Raw genomic sequence first — 21,428 nt, forward strand, 5'->3', positions numbered from 1 at the left:
CAGTACCAAGGCATGTAGTCCAGTTAAATGATTTCAAAAGTTATTCAAAAATGATTTGATAAAAGAGGATTCTCTGGAATTAAATGTTAAATTGTGATGGGTGTGGTTAAAACACTGAGTGGGTTTATTTACACTCTGAGAGAAGCCAATTGGATATAATAATGAGATTTTTAAAAACAGTATTGACATTCACATGAATATTAAAATCACGTACTTCAATAACAATTTCTGTCTGATAAAAACACTGAGAATTCAGATAAACATTGGGCCAAAAGGACAGTACACTATAACAGATAGAATTGGCTACACTGATTTCCAGGTTGGACAAATATACTATTAGCTATTGTTCTGTTATAAAATATAATAGATCAAGTGACAAATATTGACAGCAGTGATGGATTTGAGATGAAAACTTTCTTGAACTTGGAAACAGCAGTTGTCAAAACAACCTCACTGCATTGGTATAGTAAGTAGCTGCTCTGGAGCTTTCGATTATATCACATAATCAATTCTGGCCAGCTCCAAGATGAAGGATGTTTTAGCAAGTTTGTGAATCTTCTCAACTTTATAAACTGACTTTATAAAATGAAGATATTTTCTTTGAATTTCTCAACAATCTACTTCTACTACTTCTTTATATGCTATAGGGCTGCAACTAGCAACTATTATCATTATTATTAATAGTGAAAAATAGTCATTAAAATTTCTTTGAGCCCAAAGTCATCTAATATCTTGTTTTGTCAAAATATTAGATCAACAGTCCCAAAATATACATATATTCAGTTTACTGTCATGTATGACACTGAAAAGATTCATCCTCACAACTGAGAAAATGCAAAAAGTTTTTTGGTATTTATGCTTAAAAAATACTAAAACAATTATTCAGTGATCTAACTAGTTGCAGTGTGAATGAGTGTAAAGTGGTTAGAGCTGTGATTGATCCAGGGTAGAAACAAAATAGGAAATGAAATCCCTTTAATTCAGTGATGTACTTGTTTTTTGCTTTTGACATCCAATATTGTTACATGAGCTGCAGTAGAAATAACTGAGTATATTCAAGATAGTTTACCAGTATAACTTTGTCATTATAAGTCTCTGTTCATAACCTTACTGGAATAAAAAGACAGTTGTGGCTGTGTGCCTTATTTACTTATCAAACTGTCAGTTTGAGTGATTGTCTCAACAATCCACTTTCTCTCTCCATTTGTCACTCACTGCTTGTCATTGCTCCCTCTCATCTGCTCCCCTGTGCCAGTTTCTCTGCATCCTATCTATCTCCTTCAAACCCATTTCTCTTCACTCCCTCATTTCAGCAGAACTGGATTTCTCCAACAGCTCTCTGACAATCAAGATCATTTGACTGACTGTACAAATCAACTGTTTTCTTTCCTCTACTTTGGAAAGACAGATTTTTCCCGTTTCTCTGGAATTATTATTTGCTGACTGCACAAAGTGAAGATTACAAGATATGGATATATTGCATTTCACAGGTTACAAAGTTAACAAACTTGTTTCAGGTGAATGTAGTCTTCCCACCTCATGCTTACCACATTTGACAGCTGATCTAATTAAACTGATCTCTTGTTTTTCCCCTTCTCCTGACAGGCCATCAATTCACTGCATTACAACACACCCACACTATCACTGCCACACAAACATCCGCACTAACACACATGCTTCCATCTCATTAAAAATGAATGACATATCTGAAAGTTGCCTGCAATGACAGTACATATGTAAAATGTATAGAGAATGCATGTAGCCAATGACAAACAAACTAAACCTACAACAATTTCTGCTGTTTGCCACCAATATGACACACGTGTTTGTATTTACTGTATCTGCTCAGACAAAAAACATTTAAAAAAAAATATTGAATTATTAACTGCTGCTGCACAATTATTTTCTCCGTCTTGGCCAGTGCGACATTATGACATGTCTTTTTAAACTGACAAATGTGGTTTAGGATTACAACCTTTGGAAGATCCATCAAGTAGAAATGTACGTAGGAATGTTTGTGAAATAAATCAGCATGACCAACATGACCTTCAAATATCAAGTTTGGACTCAACACAAGGGTGCTGAAAGCAGAAATAGAAATATTTCAATAATGAGCATCATAAATTTAGTTTACTGCTGTTGTCACGCAAGCGTCACTGAGCTAAACATTATTTCTGTTTTCTACAATGAGAGCAAAATGTGCATGTCATACAAATGATCAAATTAATTTATAATGCCTTAATGTCATTATGAAGCACTGACACTCAATCGCAGTTGTTTTAAATCATTCAGTTGGCATAATGAGGCTTACTCACTTGTTGATTCATTTCCCTAATTACTGACTGCTTTCCAACTGTTCCAACACAGCCCCACTCATGACTGTGCAGCTTGAGATTGTGGTTACCATTACAGGAACTCATAACTGATGAATGACATTTGCATTGACGATATTCGCAGGCGGGGAAGGGCAAATAGCTGAATAGGGCTGAGAACAGAAGGTTTAATAGAGGAAGTAAACTCAGAACTTTGATCTTAATACCTCTGGCAAAATTGAAAATATCCAGTGTTATCATGGTTGTGGTTTTAAAACCAATTTCCAAGCTTAAGTGGAATCCCCCCTGAGCCAGTACTCATTGTTATATCTGAAGAGACAGAGAGATAGATGTATCAAAAACTAAGTACCAAGTAAACTAAGTAAAACTAAGTATAATGACAGAAAAAAATATCAAGAAGCAGCTGATCAGTAAATGAAGCAAGAGCAGACATATGTAACGTGACAACTGACAATGCATATGAGTGTGTGTAAGTGGGTGTTGTGCTGTGGGGAGGAAATATTTCTTTGACAGGTTTCCTAGAAAACATTCCAGTCACAATGGAGGGTTTTTTTTTCATCTCCTACCCCATGGTGTGTGTGGATTTTTTTTTTTTTTCAGTGGGGGTAATTCTGTTTTATGGCTACCATCTTACTCTTTATCTCTAATCTCTGTCATGTTCTTCACTTTGTCTCAATTGCTTAACCGAGAGAAAGAATGAATAAAACCACATGACTTACCCCAAGGGAAAAACGAAAGACAAGAAGACATTTTGCCATTTTCACTTTTATCTTGGTAGCCTACATCACGTTCAAGATCAAGTCCGGTCAGATTAAGCATATATACTGGTGTCACATGTATTACAGGCTAAAAGTTCAGACTTCTGCTAACTAGACTTATATTTGTGCATTGGCCCCATTTTCCAATCCAACTCCATTCTCTAGTTTTTTGTCCTCCTTTTTATTACTACTAGAAAGAATAATGGGGGTGTGCTTAGAGACTATTTAAGAGATACATTGTGAAAGAGGTGTTAAGAGACCTCCAGGAATGTTTTAACTGAGAACAAACTATTTATAAAAAAGGGCACCACAAAAAACCCTGAGCAGTAGTCAAGGTGCCAAAACTGAAAATAACATCTGCCTTAGGGGAATGTGGTTGTTAACCTCTGACCTTTATACCTCTTTCTCCTCTGTGATGAGAACAGAGGCTGGCTTTTCTTGGAAAATCATGATGTTTGGCTCTGGGAGACTGAGAAAACACGGTCTGGGCAGGGATCTGAGACAGTATAGCAAGACAGACTTTTTTCGTTGATTGTTTCAAAACGGAGGCATTTTATGCGCATTAATAAATCAGATCCTGGGATTTAAAAGGGTAATCCAACAAGTTATTATTGGCCATTTTTTTTTATTATTGAAAAAGAATGGTCAAAATTTAAGCAGCAGAAATATATCCTTTAGTGACTAGTGTGATCCAAATTCTAAAAACATTGAATACTACACTACCTATAATGCAATATGCAACATAATAGCATTCCTTGTTTGAACAAACTATAAAAGAGGGAAAGGTCATTGCATCACTGTGTAGCACGTGAACGCACATTGGTGACACACTTTAAAGCTCTTGGCCTAGTTAGCATAGTAGTGAAAGGGCTGACCACGCCTTCTCTCCCCTCTCAGTTTCACAGGTAATCAATCTGGGTGACGGAGGCACCGTTATTTTGGTGTGTTGTTATTTAGCTAATGTTTCATGTGTTTTCAAGCTACATTTTGTATGACTTGTATGTTAATTACATTTTCTTTTGCATGCAAGTTGCATTAAAGATTTATAAGAGACTGGAGCTTCTGATGCATATGTGATTGAGGTTGGTAACAGACTAGTTAAAGTGTTGTAATAACTTGGTTGTGTTATGTTACATAATCTACAGTTTTTGTTACGGTGACCAGGCGGACATCAGGGCATTAGACAAATGGAATTACTGCCCAGGTGTTGATTTTATCACAGGAGAGATTGCTTCATTTGTAATTACGATGCATTATTTACTGATGATGTAGTGACTGAAGTGTGTTGTTAAAAGTTTCTGATAGCCATGAAACTTATGCTGTTGCGGTTTTATAGCTTAAGGGTTGGTTAATAGTCTGTGATATTTATTTGAATACAGAGGTGATAACAACTATTTTTCAATCACTGTGAAGCAACCTTTTGATCGAAATAAAATAAAGAGAAAAGGAATAAGGGATTCTGATTTTGGTATCAGCATTTTTAACCTAAACTCAATACTTTCAAGGGATGCTTCACTTTTTCTTTCTTTTTTATTCACCATGGTTAGGATTATGACAATACAAATCAGTTAGTATTCTATTAAGTTTGCTTTTATTTGGTCGAGGCATTTCTTCATCAAAGTTAATGACATAGATATGTTGGGTTTTAGAGTGCTTCTCCATGCATCTCCTATAGGCTTCTATAGAACTGGCACCAAAGTCTGGCACCAAGGAGATCATTAAAATGTTGGTATTATGACGTAATGACCCTTCTTTCTTTTATAGTTTCCTTGGGTTAAACCCTCCCTAGCCGCCTGGTTACGCCCATGTCTTTAAGATTCAAAACCTCCAGTTTCTGTTAAAATCATGGATGTATTAAAAAAGCTAGACAGGGCTCCACCACTGAGCATCACAGCCAATTTCCCCCAATGGTCACTTGAAGAATTACACCCAAAAATACCCCTGCACCCCATAGACCACCATGTAAAAGAGTAAAACTGTTGTCAGGACACTTCAAACTGCAAACAAGGTCAATTATGACTTTTTCTATTATGCATTTTTGATCCATGGAAGTTTTATACATGTAAAAGTTTCCTTGAGCAAAGAAAAGCAATTTAAAAATCAGTGACGTCATCACAATGTTAAGTTTATGGGTCAAGCAGGGACTCGCAGGCGGGGCCAGGGGAGGAAACACTACTGCGCATATTCAGTGGGCTGCATGATGCAGAAGCAGACCCAGAAGCTAGAAACTTATTTTGGCATATTTGCCAACTGAGCAATTCTCCTCAGACTGAATGGGTGCAATTTTTTGTCTGATCTCTAGTCAGCTCTTATAATACATCCATGGTTAAAAAGTTTCAAGCTGAGATAACCTGGATGATGTCACAATCACATATAACATCATGAGGTTATTTTTTTAACCCTTTGGAGAGCTCTCTCCAGAGCCTATGAAAACATTATACAGCTGCTCTCAAGTAAATTAATCTTCAAAAAATTACAGTGCTGGAACATACAGAGACTTATCTATGACTATATCATTGTAAAAAGCAGTTTTCATTTGGATGTTTGTGGTCACAAGTTTTGAAAACTTGAAACAGGCAAACAACTCTTTATTGACTATTAAATTTTTTTAAATTTCGAGCATCAACACTCAAAATTACTACTACTGTCAAAATTAAGTTATTAATTCTTCAGCTAATTATCAACACTTTCTATCTATCTATCTATCTATCTATCTATCTATCTATCTATCTATCTATCTATCTATCTATCTATCTATCTATCTATCTATCTATCTATCTATCTATCTATCTATCTATCTATCTATCTATCTATCTATCTATCTATCTATCTATCTATCCATCTATCTATCTATCTATCTATCTATCTATCTATCTATCTATCTATCTATCTATAAATCAACTTTTACGGTTTGAGTTTCCACTGTATAATTTAACTGAATGCAATGTTTTTGTTCTCCAGCTTTATAAAGAGACTTGATGAGATAGTTTCTAATGAGCCAAATGGTCAAAGGAGGCTCCTGATCTCATTTAAACTCACAATAGAATGTAAACCTGCTGAACTGTTGTTTAAGCTTGATCTTCTAATTCTTATTTATTGATGTTATGTGGTTTTTTCACTGACAAACAGAAGAATCTTTTTTTTTTTTTTTTTCGTCAAACAAAATCTCATTTTTTATGTGCTTGTGAGTGCAGGCATATCTTCAACGCACTTGAACATGAGGTTCAATCTGTTTCCAATCATTTTTGACCAGCAGGTCTTGATCACTTCATGTCCCGCGAGTACATTTGGATCAGATACAGCTTTCAAAGGTCCAAAAATATTTTCTCTTACCATGCGAATTCATTTTTGGTAAATTTAAAAAGGAAAAAGTTACATACAGACAGGCTGGAATATGTTTTCAGTGGGGGGGGTGGCTGCAAAAACAGAGTTTTTTTGTTAAACAGAGTGCTTCTTGACTGACTATCACCATTGTCAATAATGTGCAAGCATAATAAACTACACATGGTGAAACAATGACTGACTTTAGTAGGTTGATTAATCAGATTCCTGAGATTTGTTTAACACTGTTATCTGAAATAGAATATTTTAGTTCTCCAGGGTCTAACATGGAGCGATAACTGAATTGTGGTAAATACTTTCATTTGACCAAAATGTTGCTATGTGCGTGCATCAGAGCCAAATATGTCAAACCATATGAGGGGGGCTGCAGCCCCGGCAGCACCCCCCTTCCTGCACCAAGGTGTTCAGCAATTCAAAGAACCATATATCATCTAATTCACTAAAAATGTGAAATGATCCTGTCCTCTATCATTGATTCATGCATTCATCCTTTAGTTTCAGGTTTCAAGGACAAAATGACCACTCAACAGAAACAAAATATTGGTTTGAATGATTCTCATCTGACTTCCTATTTTTATGTCCCAACAGAACAGAAAAGAATTATCTCCAGTTGTCATCCATGTCAGGAACATTTTATTAGCATCATTGCAACTACATTTTCTCATGGACTTTTTCTCAGAATAATGCTGAGATATCATGCAGTTTTACCAATAAATGTAGGTCAATGTAGGTAACTTAAATTGGCAGTTCTTAATGTAAATGATTTTTTTTTCATAAGGAAAGCCCTTACTTATATTTTGAAGCATATGTAACATTTGTATTACAGTCATTACTCAATCAGCAAACAAGCCTAAGTAAGAATATGCGTATCAAACACTAGAGGGCTTTTGATTCTATACAACAGATAGAAGCATTGGCGACATTCATCGAAGGCAACTGATTAAGTTACGGCCGACCAGTGGTGTAATTTATCGCTCACTCATCAGTCAGTCAGTCAGTGACAGACTTTCATGTTTACATGGCTTTAAGTTGCAAAACACATATTCATTTATATGAAAATATTGTGGCACATTCATGCAAATATGTAGCACATTCATGCAAATACTGTGCGTACTTTGGGCAATTAATCTGAGATGTTTCCTATCTGTTGAGTTACATTTATTTAATAACTCTTACAGTCTGTATGTCAAGGTAATCTAGATGTATCATTGTATGAAAGGGGTTATTATAGATCATGAATTTTTTTAATTTAACTCGGAGTAAGATGACACACATACATTATCAACAATGTGAACTGTTGCTTTTAAACGGTTAACCTGGCAGCATCTAGAGAATCTCACCATACCCGTCTTAATCTTGGCAGCTCTTTATAGATTCACACTTCACTGACACTAGCTTTGGAAATACACTAACTGAAAATTGCTCTCAACAGCTCAGTCTTCAAACCTAAAACAAAATCCTCTGCTGTGTGTTTTTGTGCACACAGAGCTGGTCGAGTTTCCACACATGAAAATAAGATGCAGCCAAAAGCCGAATGCAAAGAGCATAAGGGTTTATTTCTTGGAGGCAAGCTGCTAACAGCTAAATTGTCTGGGGAAGATGTAATGAAGGGAAATCTATTTTACCTTAATCACACATACATATATACATGCATAAAGGGACGCATGTATAAAACATAGCACCCTATTCCACAGACATTACCCTAAGAGGAAAACAGGCAGAAAATAAGGACAAAAGCTTATGAACATATTATTTTGTGCACCATTAGGTGACCTATCATGACCAACAGGACGCTCACTTCTGTCATTAAATGTCTCTTCAGTGTGACTCACCATGGAAAGCCTATCTGAAATCATTTCTGTCACGCTTTTTGCTCTCTGTGCTCTTGAATTTCTTGCTTTCAGGCCCATTGTTTCTGTTCTTTTTTATTTTCTTGTCAATGCATATTTTGCTCCCCCTTTCTTGTATCAACAGCAGGCAGTTCTCTGCCTCAATTTTAAAATAACAGCATGACATATCCTATCTAATTAATACAATAAAAACAGGATTACATTTATACCTGGAGTTTAAAGTGTGTCTTTTACTTACATCAAGTTCAGTCTTTGCACTTTCTCAACCATTATTTGACATTTGTAACATTTAAAAGGACGAAGCTGCTTGTCAAGGTGTTTTTAGGAAGTTTTTTCTTAACTTTTCTGGCATCTGTAATACAACATAACAGCAGACATGGGAGCTGTTAAATGTGGCTTATTTCATTTCAGCTGTTATGATGCAAGACTTGGCGACTGTTCCTCTCTGCAGCTGCTGTATGTGTATTAACAGAACAACTGCTCACATACAGTTGTTATCTTCCATTTTGAGAAATTATCATCACGTCTTAGCATATAACTAAAAGGCATAATTATTATAATTGAATGTATGCTTTCATTTCAGGTTTCCAAATCTCATTATTTAAAGTCATAGTGTTCTGTACATTTTTTCTTTACATATTTAAATGGATTTTGCAATAACTGTAGGGCTGAACTAAAGTGCAATCAAGCTCAGGACATTTTTCTCTACAGGAACAACAACATACATCAAAATCAGGAAAACTATCAAGTGTTTACTGGAGGTTTTATTACTATATGTTCACTGTGTTCCAGTTTAGAAGGAATAGTTCAACAAAATGTGAGTATTATTTAAAAATAATCCACTGTGGTTTTTCTATAACACTGAGTAAAGAAAGAAGTCAGAAATAATACAGTAGTAAGATATGTTTTCACATGTCACCTTATGTAGTTATGCTCTACTGTAGCACTAACTCAGGATTAGAATAAAGGTATGAAGGTGAATATCCACACTGTCTACTGCTGTAAATGCAACAAAGAGAGAGAGCTACAAGTATGGTGCACGTTCAAACATGTGGCTTTAATTAATCACATCAGTCAGACTTGATGTCCTCATCAGTGACTGAGCACTAATCTCATTTATGTAATTTGTGTAAATAACAGTGACACGGAATTCACACCATGAGTTGAATAAATATACAAAGAAAAGCTTGAATGTAACAGCTATCCATGAGTGAGAGATTAAACAAATGAAGATGAAGGAAGTGTGACAATAAAGGAGAAGGACTCATGGTGGCAGTGAGCAGTGAGAAGACAGAAAGTCAAAAGTAATCAGTGGCGACGTGCAATCGTCTTGGTGACTGGCTGCATTTGTAGGTCTGTCACTCTGAGATGATTGGTAGTGTGAGTCTTCTCCCGGCCTCATAAGTTCTATGTCAACACCACATGAAGACACTTTGTATGCACATGTGTACATTATGCGCTCAGCCTCACATTGCTGTGAATTCCATATGAAGGCGTGTGTGTTTACACCTATTAATAAACTCAGGATGGGTGTGTCCATCGCTTATGTAAAGATATATTGCACTTCTCACATGAACATGGGCTTGCTCTAACCTGTAAAAATATTTTTGTTTAATTTGGTCTTTGGTTTCATTTGTGTAAACAGCTGGTCAAACACTGAGCCAGCCCAAGAAAATAAATAAAATAGACATGCCGGGTACCTATAGTTTGATTGTATTCAAAACTTATTTGATTAACTATGTAACTGCTACATGATATATTTATGTACGCATGTGAAAGGGATTTTTGCTTTTATTTTAAATTTAAAAGGGAAGTAGACAGAGTCTTCAATTGTTAGTCAGTTCCTTGCTGCAAATGTTTCCCAGATGCTTTTGGGATTTAAACCGACAACCTTCTCATCACAAGACTACTTCTCTAAGCTCTTAGCTGTGTGTTTATATGCTCATGCATTCCTGTGCCTGTGAATTTCTGCATGCATGACAAGTATGGGTGTGGACATACTTGAACCTGTGTGTTTGTGTGTGCATTTGAAGTCAATGTTTGCATATACCTCTCTTTTATGTAGAAATGGGTACTAACCCTCACCCCTCACTCACATTCATTCATTTATGTTCATTTTGACATTTTCCTCAATATTATTTCTCCGTATTCTCTTTTACTTTGTCACATTTGCATCTGTCTTGATGTTGATTCTATAAAACACCTTGAGCTACATACTACAAATAAAAGGTTTTTCACTCAAAACATATAACGAGATTTTTATAAGGAGCCTGATCGAAAATGTTCCAATGGATTTTATGTCTCAAAATATCTGAAGGGTTTTGGTAGCAGGAAATAAGAGGAAAATGTGAAAAATATGAAATCAGATGCTGATTATCTCTCAAATAAACAAAAATGATGAAACTCAGCTGAATCTGCACAGCAAGGAATAATTTTAAAGTTACTGTATCGTTTCATTGCTTACTTTTTTATCATGCATGTCAAATATTGTTTGACTCTTTGATCTTTAACATAAAACTGTAAACAATCATGTTTATGGAATTAACAAAAGATTAACATCAGCTTTATATTCAGATAACTGCTCTGTCGCACTCACAGTGAGCTGGGCCGGATCTGCCGGGTGTCCTGCTCTCCGTCATTGCTGGTCAGGCTGTGTCTCGGTGTTAGGCCTTGGCTGCCACTGCTGCTACTGCTGCTGCTGTTACAGTTGGCTGTATTGGAGACAGGCTGCTGGAGCTCAGCAACTGTGGTGTTAACAACACTGTTCCTCTTCTCACCTACAGTATTCAAAAATGATTTAGAGAAGAATGATGACTCTGCATTATCAGTACAAAAAAAACCAACAACACTCCCTTCCTATTGCTAGGAGCCACTTATACTGATGTGCTGCTGAAGGCATATAACACTTGGCCTAGTCCCCATTCTTTGAATGTGTATAATTTAAATGCCTGAGATTTGTGGCTTTTTAAGCCTTCTCCACTTCTAAATCATATGTTGACCACTGTACACTACACATATAGAGGTATGAGTCAACTAAAATGAAAAAAGGGGAAATTAAATGGAAAATTAAAACTCAATATATCAATAAATAAACTGTATCACAGAGCAGACAAGTTTATGTTCAGCTCAACTCGGACCATGACCACAAAATAGCCTTTGTGACAAACCTTCTCGAAAAATGTATGTCCGTTAATTAAAATGGCTGTTAAAAACATTCTTTGCAAGGTGAGGCATTTGTGTGCTTGTATATTTGACTGTTTCAGTGTGTGTGTTTGTTATGATTCAAGTCACCTTTCTGAGAATGTGTTGGTGTGTGGAAGAGTGTGAGAGGCCTCTCGCTGCAGGACGGGGCTTTGTTCTCAGTGCTTTTCCTCCTGGACAGGTTGAGCTGTGTGTTGGTCAAACCTCCTCCAGAACTCGGCATGTCCCTGAATATCTGCATATACGAGACAGACAGATCGAGTTTGATTGAGCCAAACATGCACACAACATTCTTGCTGCCGTCAAACAATTTAGGGACCCATGCGTAACTGCAAGGTAATGTAGCATATCTTATCACATTGAAGGCAGTGATTACAACATTGTGCTTAAGTGTAAAAACATGTACACCCATGCAAAAATATAGCAGATCTGGATTTGATACAAGAAACAGTACTACAATTTGCAACATGACAAAATTCAAAGGTATGCTAACCAACATTTTTTTGTATACCTCTTTGCCAAGCTCATGCCTTCTTGCTTTTCGTCTCTCTCTGAAAATAGAGACTGTCTAATATGTGAGCTACTGAATTCTAACTATTGCAGCTTAGACTCATATGTATGTATACATCCACTTAGCTGCTTACTGCTGTGTCTTATATTGGGAATAATTACATATACAGAAAAGTAAAATTAACAACCGGGCACATTCCAAGATTCATTGTGAATTGTGGCACTGATTATTGACATTACTAAAAATATGCATGCTGTTTCTCAGGATTCTTCCCCTCACTATTAGTCTCTATACTTTTAATGTTTTTCTCCAACTTTAGGTTACCAGGGTTTTCCCGGTTCTCTGATAAAAATGTGAGGTATCTCAGTATGGGAAACGCCTTCTGGCGTAACCAGTCACGGAGGCTCCAATAACACCATGTGTGTTGTGGAAAAGACGAATCATCTTGAGCTGCACGGGCCAACCCGTCCCCCTTCATAAGCACCTGTGGCTTTGCAACCATTATTCTGAAGCATATTTCCTTCACATAACCTACATATTCAAGCAGGGCAATGCTGTGAGGTACTCACTTGTTACCAGAGAACCAGGGTTACCATGGTAACCTAAAGTTCTCTTTCAAGCTTTGCTCAGTATTTTACCATGGGAGATGTGGCCTACTCCAAAATTGTATGCTCCAAAACCCATAAGACCTTGACCCGAGATGGGTCAACGCCACACACAAGGTTAACATAAATCCCGCACTCAGGACTGAGTTAGCAAGTAAAGGCACAGTGACATCCAGGTGGTAAAACCAAATGAACGTGTGGGAATGCCCAGCTTAGAAGCGGCACAGATGTCCCTTACAGAAATACCCCTGAAGGAACCATGAGGTGGCCTGTAGGGTCTGCAGAACTACAGCCTCCACCACCTAATGGGATAGGCACTGGCGAGTCAGAGCCCTCCCTCTGTGAGAGGGGGCCCAGGACACAAAGAGCTGGTTACTCTTTCTAAATACCGTAGTGCTGTCCATATAGATGCATAAAGCTCTCACAGGAAATAGTAAATTAAGCTGCTTCCCACTCTCTTCCACAAAAGGCAGTGGATGAGAGGCATATAATTTACTTATCTGTTTGGCTGATGTCACAGCCAGCAATAGGATAGTTTTGAGAGAGAGCAACTTTGAAACTGCACAATCTTGAGAGGTAACCCTGAGAGCACCTCCAAAACAGTTGGCAAGTCACATGACAGAATTTAAGGTAGGGCCGCAGGCGGCCGGCTCCCTTCATAAACCTCTTTATCAGAGAATGCTGTCTGACCAGCGCATTAACAAAACCCATATGGCATGCTGAATTTGTGGCCAAATAGACCTTATTGGTGGAAAAAGCTTAACCATTGTCCAGAAAATCCTGCAGAAAGCAATAAAGCACTGTAGCCAGCACAGAATTTTGGAATGAAATGATGGCTCTAGCCTCACACCATCTCTCAAATCCACAAAACTTGTTATAGTCCCAAGAAGAGGCGACCCGGATCATTCAGATTTACCCTCTCACTTACCAGGCTCAAAGTCAGCCATTCATGTGTATGTCGGTGTCCATGCAGCTGTGACACCAAATCTGAGTGTAATAGCAGCAGCCAAGGCTGGCTGTGAAGGAGCTGCACCAGCTCTGCCACTCACAAGCTGCTGGGCTCATACAAGGCTATCCAAATGAAAGATAGTCGCTGCTCTTTCTTTGATCAGTATCAGAGGGATAGCAGGAGGGATACAAACGGTAGCATGTCTAGCCAGTGCGTCAGCTCCTAGCAGTACATCACTGTTTCTTTCAGAATAGAGGAGACAGTGCGACGAGATCTATGGATGCTTGGCCAAATCTCTCCACACCAGGCAAAGCACTCCAGGGTTGAGCCTCCACTCATGGCAGGACTTCCACTGGAGAATAAATCCACCCCGCTGTTTAAAATGCATTCTACTCCACAACATCAGACTCTGGGTCAGTCTGTGAAACTTCACGGTGAATGTACCCCTTTTGCCAGTTTATATAAGCCACAGCTGTCATGTTGTCTGTTCTGCCCAACAAATGACATTTTCCCAGGAGTGGTAGGAAATGTTTGAGCACTAGGAAAACAGCCAACAGCTCCAGGTAGTTTATATGAATATAGTAGTGTAGTGGAGGGAGGAGTTTGTTGTTCTGGAGTAAAGAAAGTACAGCTTGGTGCTATCTAAAATGTTTTCAAAGTCATGGCTGAATATTTGGCTGATTTTGTCAACTCAAAGCTTACAAGATTTTGGAACAAGACTTCTCCTTGAGTGAGACTTGGTGAGACACAATAGACTGGATCAAGCAAAAGGTAAAAAATAACATTTTATTTCTCTGTATGGTCCTATAATGGCAAAACAAGCACTGTAATGGCACTTTTCCACTATACAGTTCTAGCACTACTCGGCTCAACTCGACTCGGTTTGGTACAAGGAACGACCTTTTCCATTACTTTATAGTACCTACTCAATGTGGGCGGGGTCGTCATGGCACGGCTGCGCCAAACTGCTGTGACTTTGTTTATATGCGACACAAACACATAAACAATGGAGGACATGCAGGCAGTGGTACTTTCTACTCTGCCTGTGGCTTTTCGTCACACACAAAGCAAGAAAATTGAGCCGAATTGCTGTAACGCTGATGCCTGTATTTAAAAATGCCGGGTTTGATTCTTGTGTGGGACGGCTCATGACTCTTCCAGTGATGACTCTCTGACCAATCAGTGGCCGGCAGTCTGTTAACGTCACATTTTAGTATCGGCTCGCTTGGAACCTTGCCAGAGCAGGTACTAAAAAAGTACCAGGTACCAGGTACTATCCCTAATGGAAGAGCAAAAAAAAAACAAGTTGTAGAGTCGAGCCGAGTAGTGCTAGAACTGTATAGTGGACATACACTGGCAATGCGCTATTTCCCCAATGGATTACATTTCAGCCTGCTTTGTGGCTGCCTGCTGCAGCAATCTTGCTCAATACTGGACCAATTTAAAAAATGACACATCATCATCCCCTTATCGACTGATCTGTCAACACCTTTTTCTGCTTTTCAACCAGCTCCACATCCAAACCCATTACCGCACTCAAGAAGTAAATATGAAAATAAAAAAATACATTTAGCTGAAGTATCAATTTTAAACACACTGGATTTGTTGTTTTTGTTTTGGCTGCAGAAACACGCAATTAAATAAGCAGCATCACATGAAACCGACAAACTCCTCATTACAGTACATGCGCATGTCATGACGCTCGAGTAATTCCTTCAATCATTTCCATAATGTTAGCAACTAAATGAAATCTTTTCATTATACAAAAAAAATTATACTGTCAAGGGAAGAGAATAAACCACCTAGGCTTCAGTCTGAAATCAAACAAAATTAGCAAAATTTATGAAAGAGGGACTCAAATCATCCTCTTACGTGGAGAGAGAAAAGCGTCATTATTCTGCAGATGTACAGTAAAAATCAGTGGCACACAGAGTGTGTTGAGATCTCTTAAAGGACAAGGAGCCACTTTCTCAAAGTATTCACTCTCCAGTTGTTTTTCCTTTGCACACTGCACTAGAGACAGCTGTTCTGCAAGAAGTCTGGAGGACAAATACAGCACAAGCAAAGCTGTGTGTGCACATTGCTAGGATCTCATACAGTCAGGCTGATTTGTCTGTTGCTATGGTGACATCTGTAAGCAGCTTGGTCTGCCAATAAGCTGCTTGGATCTAAAGGGAAAAGTGGCTTTGAAGTGTATACAGCATATACAGTTATTATGAATGAATAAGTGTGTGTGTGTGTGTGTGTGTGTGTGTGTGTGTGTGTGTGTGTGTGTGTGTGTGTGTGTGTGTGTGTGTGTGTGTGTGTGTGTGTGTGTGTGTGTGTGTGTGTGTGTGTGTGTGTGTGTGTGTGTGTGTGTGTGTGTGTGTGTGTGTGTGTGTGTGTGTGTGTGTGTGCACAAAAGTTAATTCCCCTAACAAAGCCAAGGAATGCATTTAATTCTGAGCCAAGTGACTAACTGTTTTGTTTGTGTCATTTATTTGCATAAATGCACTCTCACTGCCTTACCTTCTCATGGTGCTCTATGAGGATCTCCACTACTATGTTCTGAAACTTGATGTCCATGATGGCCGCCACTGTCTCCTCTTGAGGCCGGAGCAGAGTCGGACCAAAAACCACACCCAGATTAGCAATGGTCATCAGGTTCTGCTGGTGGTGACTGGCCACACTGTTGAGGGAAGGACATCACATTTGATCCATATGAACACATTTTGAGAAGACTATAATGTGAAAAAGTGTTGTAGTGACAAACTGACAGAAGATTATTGCTCAACTGTGTAATTATCATCAGCTGTACAGTTTTCAGAAACAGCCAGAAGCTGTTTTTAGTAAAAAACAACTTTGATTAACCCACTGTATGCTGCCTGTCCACAACAAACTAACAAAGTCAGAAAATGGCTGGTGCTCACAGTGGAACATCTTGTAGTTGAACTGACAGATATTGTTCTCAGGAGTTAGTGGAGACAAAACAGAGTGAATACTAGACTTGCGTTATCCAGGTTGCCAGAAAATTACTCCAAATTAAAGTAAATATACAATTATTAATCAATCAATCAATCAATCTTTATTTGTATAGCGCCAAATCACAACAAAGTCATCTCAAGGCACTTTACACATAGAGCAGGTTCTAAACCGTACTCTTCAGGTTTAATTTTAAAGAGACCCAACATTCCCACATGAGCACGCACTTGGCGACAGTGGCAAGAAAAAAACTCCCTTTTAACAGGAAGAAACCTCAGGCAGAACCAGGCTCAAAGTGGGCGGCCATCTGCCTCGACCGGTTGGGGTAGAGAGGAGAGAGAGGAAGGATAGGAGAGAGAAGCATGTTCATGTGTTGAATATCTGAACTGCCACGGTTACAGGTTGTCATTAATGTTTGTTTTTTTGCCAAATAGATCTGCATTTATATGTTAACCTGAATTGATTATATGTCAATATTGCGTTAACAGCTTGTTCCAATGGCCCAAAGAAGCCAAAAGGAAAAGAAAAGATTAACTATATATAGACTTAGGGAATTGACTATTAAATCTGATTGCAGAGTGGCATGATTGGAAGGATAATGAAGTCATAAAGCATGAAACATTTTCTTTGAAGCTTGAAGGTTCCTTATTGAGCTTTAAAATAGCAGTTTCATCCTAGTTCTGACCAAGACGAATTCTGCCAACTCAACGGGAGCCACCCGAAGCATCTAGCCAAGTAACAAAGAGTCAGTACTTAACCACACTCCATTCAATACCTTGAGATCACTGTTGGTACACCTTAAAGAGTGGGCAAGAGGAAAACTGGAGAGGTCTATTGTAGCACATGAAAAAGCTGTGGAAAACACTATCAATGAAACAGCAAGGAGCCTGAGAAAAACACAACATCAACTGTCTGTGAGCACCAGAGCAAAACCTGTTACAACATTGACTTGAAAGAGGTCAAAGTCATCGACCAAGTGTAAGCGGATGGTCAGAGAAAGATTAAGGAGGCCATTCACATCTTATCCCTTCTTCTTTTACTTGAATAGATTTGGTATCATTTATCACTGTATTGAGTTTTTCCTCTATTGTTGGAAGAACCTCTAAGCTCATCCTTGTTAGTCTTTTTGGCAATATTGTTCAGGAAACTAATACTAATAAAGCTTCTGATCTGATCAGTACTGTAAGACTGAAGTGTGATCCAGCCATTCAACCTATAAGCCAATGATGATGACCGTCGGCAGGTGTAATCCACTAAGCTTAGGTAAAGATGTGCGCGTTCTCAAAATACTTGCATTTGCACTCGCTCGCCTGTTGTATAAACGTGGCTGGTGTCCCATTTGTCATACATTATATCACGTCTCTGCTGTTAAAGAAAGCCCGATAAAGCTTAGGGCTTAAATACGGGTTTAAAGTGAAAACACAATGCCTGTCAGCTGCATTAGAGGAATAATTATACATAAGCCAACCGTGTCATGGCCTGCTTCTTTGCTGCTGCAACAGCTTGTGGTTACCTAATCCACACACAGACAACCTGTTTGATTCACAAATTTCCATGCCTACTTATTGCTGGGCAGTATAAAAACTTTTGAAACATGGAGGCACAGGTAGGATTCAAAGCAGCAGGGAATAAAACAATTGTCGGAGAAAGTTCTTCTTGGGGAAAAAAATAAGATCTTTGCAGGAGTCCTACAAAAGATTTGTTGAACTTAATCGGCTGGAGTGCTCATCAGCCCTGCTGAAATGTCCTTGAGTAAAACATTGAATTTCAATCAGCTAAAAGGGTGAGTAGCATCCTATTATGTTCTACTAAGCACTGATTTTGTGATTTGTAGGTCAAAAAATGTCTTAACACAGAGGTAAAATATTGGCAAAATTTAGCTGAAAAGTTTAAGTTTATTAAAAAGTTTGTTACAAATTGCACAAAATTGTTTCAACAGCATCAGTTTTTATTTTGATGTAAAACTTAACATACACACATGCATTTAAGTGTAGCGATTCACATGATGTGAACTACATGTATGACATATATTTCCACAAAATTTAGTCCAGTTTTAACTTAAAGATCTTTTGACCTAAAATCCACTCTTACGTAATCATTACTAAACTGCAACCATAGTGGCTCCTACACTTCCTGGCATCCACAGAATGATCTGCACATGACCATTGACCCCTCTCTCCCTTCAAGGGATAAGTCAGGAAATAGATTTGAACTGGTAGCTGCTGGAAGGGTTTCTATTTTCAGTACTCACTGCCTTAATGCATGTGGTCAAGAGATTACACGTAACCGTAATCCTCCTCAAGGATGAAAAACAACAGCAATCAAGCTAAAGAGTTTTCCAGTAATGTGGATATAGAGGACACTTCATAGTAACTGCTAAAATGAAATACTAAGTTGTCTATTGAGTATACAGTGACTGATACAAAAGAATAATAAGGACTGCAAGTGTGAATCTGTGTCAGTGTGTGTGATATATCCACCTACTTGGCCAGGTGTTTGATTAGAAGCTCCAGCATCTGTCTGTTCTTCTCAGGCAGCCGGTGCACCAGAGCATGGATCTCTGTCACCCTGGCCTCTGGGTTGTCCAGCTCTGGACAGAGACAGACATGACGAATGTTAAGGGAATAAAGACTTCAGCATGTCACAGTTGATGACTTCTTTAATGACACATACACGTATAGCTCAAGTGTATACGGCTGGAATATACACAAGCAGAACCCTTTTACTCTTCCTGTTAGAAAGATGACACATACTATAACAAGTGGTTAGTGTTCACACTTCTGCAAGACCTTGGTGTGTAGACATGATTTATAGTCTGTAAGAATGAGTAGAGAAATGAAAAAAAAATAGCGTACTAAAGCTTCAGGCAAAGTAACACCTTTTTTTTGCAAGGCAAATAAAATATATGATTAAAATATCAATCAGATTCAGTGGATCCGTTAGGCAAATATCTTCATAGCTTTACTATTGTCAGCAAATCCCATGAAAAGACCAAAACCTGTGCTATAGATCTCCATTGTTGTCCAAAAACTACCGAAAACACAAAATTGAGCCACATTCCTTTAACACTATGAACATGGACACAAGTTTATTTTAAGTCAGTCCCACATATACCATCCTCTGCTGCCCTAAATACTCACTAGAGCGCCAAATGTGTATTAATCCATAACTGAAAATAGCCCCCAACAAATGCACTGTCACTGCAGTATGCAGCTGTTTTAAGAATTTACTTTTTAATTAAATTATTTGTAACATGTTTAAAAAGATTTACATCTTCAGTAGCAACCAATTGTGTCAGAGCACCAAAGACACGAGTAGTGAAGTTGGAAAGTAAAATAATAATAATAATTAAAAACAGATAAAAACTGAGGTTTGACTTGCAGTTGATGTGATTATCATCACACGGTCATCTGCAATGCTTGCAATATAGACTGAAAGATCATTTATTTTTTACAAGACAGAGAGATGCAAAAACCAGACAGGCAGAGCGATGTAGTCAGATACAAATAAAGAGGTTGTTTTAGTCACTGAGTCTACCTTACTGCAGAGTGAGGAAGTGTGCATCCTGGTGATTAACAGGTAGACAGGCAGGCACACAGACAGGCAGAGAGACGTGTTGTTGATGAATAACTACAATAAGTCACAGCCACAGATTCAGTCGATAGAGAGATGACAGCAGACTCACACTAGATCAACCCTCGGGCCCTGGCTGTCAGCACCAGGCAATACACAAACAACTGGTAGAGCATTTCACAAACAGACACACAAATATTGTTTTGCCAACTTACAGGCCTGACAAACTACAACATACACACAAAATGTGAAAACAACCAGCCATTCACACACAAATCCAAATACCTTTAACATACACATGCATGTGCACGTCCACAACACCCACATATACCTCCAAGCAGATGCATGCACATGAAAACAGGAAAACTCCTTGTTTCCTGTAATGCATTTTCTGGTGTCCACCACTTCACACATTATGCTGAAGCACACACTGCTCTCATCCTCCTAACAGCAACTCATAACGCAGGAGCAAGTACATACAGGACATGGAGCTAGTCTTGTGAGGCAAGCTAAGCTTAGCATCAAGACTGGGTGCAGGGAGAAACAGCAACCCGGCCTTTGTTCAAAGTTCAAAGTTGGTTATGATTTGCAGTCCACATAAACAGGACTGAATCATTGACAGAAGAAATCCAGACTTGACTGATCCTCTTGAAGCTCTGTAGCTGTGTGGGCCTATCAATAAAACACCAAGGACGGAGGGTCACCACATGATGACCAGTGAAGTGGTTACCCCTACCCCCATGCAAGGAATGACTGCTGATTATAATACAGGATTGTAAAACCAATGAGTTCAACTGATCTGCTGGACTGCTTTAAAGGTGCAGCTGACATCTAGGGAAAAATCATGTGACAGTTTGGAAACCAATGAGGTAGTCATAGTCTAGGTATCCATGACAACAGGCTCCATCACCTGCTAGTGAACAGGAGTCACCTATTTTTGGCTAAGATAGTCCATGAAGGAAAATACAAAGTTATGAGCTCAACTCAACTAATACAGAAGTTGTCATGTACTTGGTTTGACTGACTGCAAGTGAATGAAATGGCATACACACATACTAAATATGTTTATATTGGTCCTATTTATTGGCTTTATTCACAACTGAGCTCTATTTCACATCACAAAATGTCAAGAAACTGCAAAGGGTCGGTCTAATTGTGTACCTGCATCAAAAGAAAATCACTTAAATATTCACAATAAAATAAACAAGGATATAGGTAAAGGCAAAAACGAATACACAAGACAAAATACACATGAACAAACTGCAGCCTGAATGTCAAAGTAACACTGCGGTCAATAGCTATGGTGCTGATTCACATGTGATTACAAAAAGCAAAAGTCATTTAT

The 21,428-nt window shown here is 38.3% G+C and overlaps 1 protein-coding gene across 1 annotated transcript in view; it reads right to left on the reverse strand.

The window, feature by feature from the left end:
- Window positions 1-21,428, reverse strand: part of LOC133993908 (rho GTPase-activating protein 26-like) — a 99,928-nt gene that overhangs the window by 11,923 nt on the left and 66,577 nt on the right. The window contains exons 17-20 of the mRNA XM_062433041.1: window positions 18,995-19,100; window positions 16,058-16,217; window positions 11,575-11,719; window positions 10,880-11,060 (exon numbers count right to left, since the gene is read on the reverse strand). Coding sequence (XP_062289025.1) covers window positions 10,880-11,060; window positions 11,575-11,719; window positions 16,058-16,217; window positions 18,995-19,100 — 592 coding nt within the window. The remainder of the gene's footprint in view (window positions 1-10,879; window positions 11,061-11,574; window positions 11,720-16,057; window positions 16,218-18,994; window positions 19,101-21,428) is intronic.

Source organism: Scomber scombrus, chromosome 14, assembly GCF_963691925.1.
Source record: "Scomber scombrus chromosome 14, fScoSco1.1, whole genome shotgun sequence".
NCBI classification, from domain to species: domain Eukaryota; kingdom Metazoa; phylum Chordata; class Actinopteri; order Scombriformes; family Scombridae; genus Scomber; species Scomber scombrus.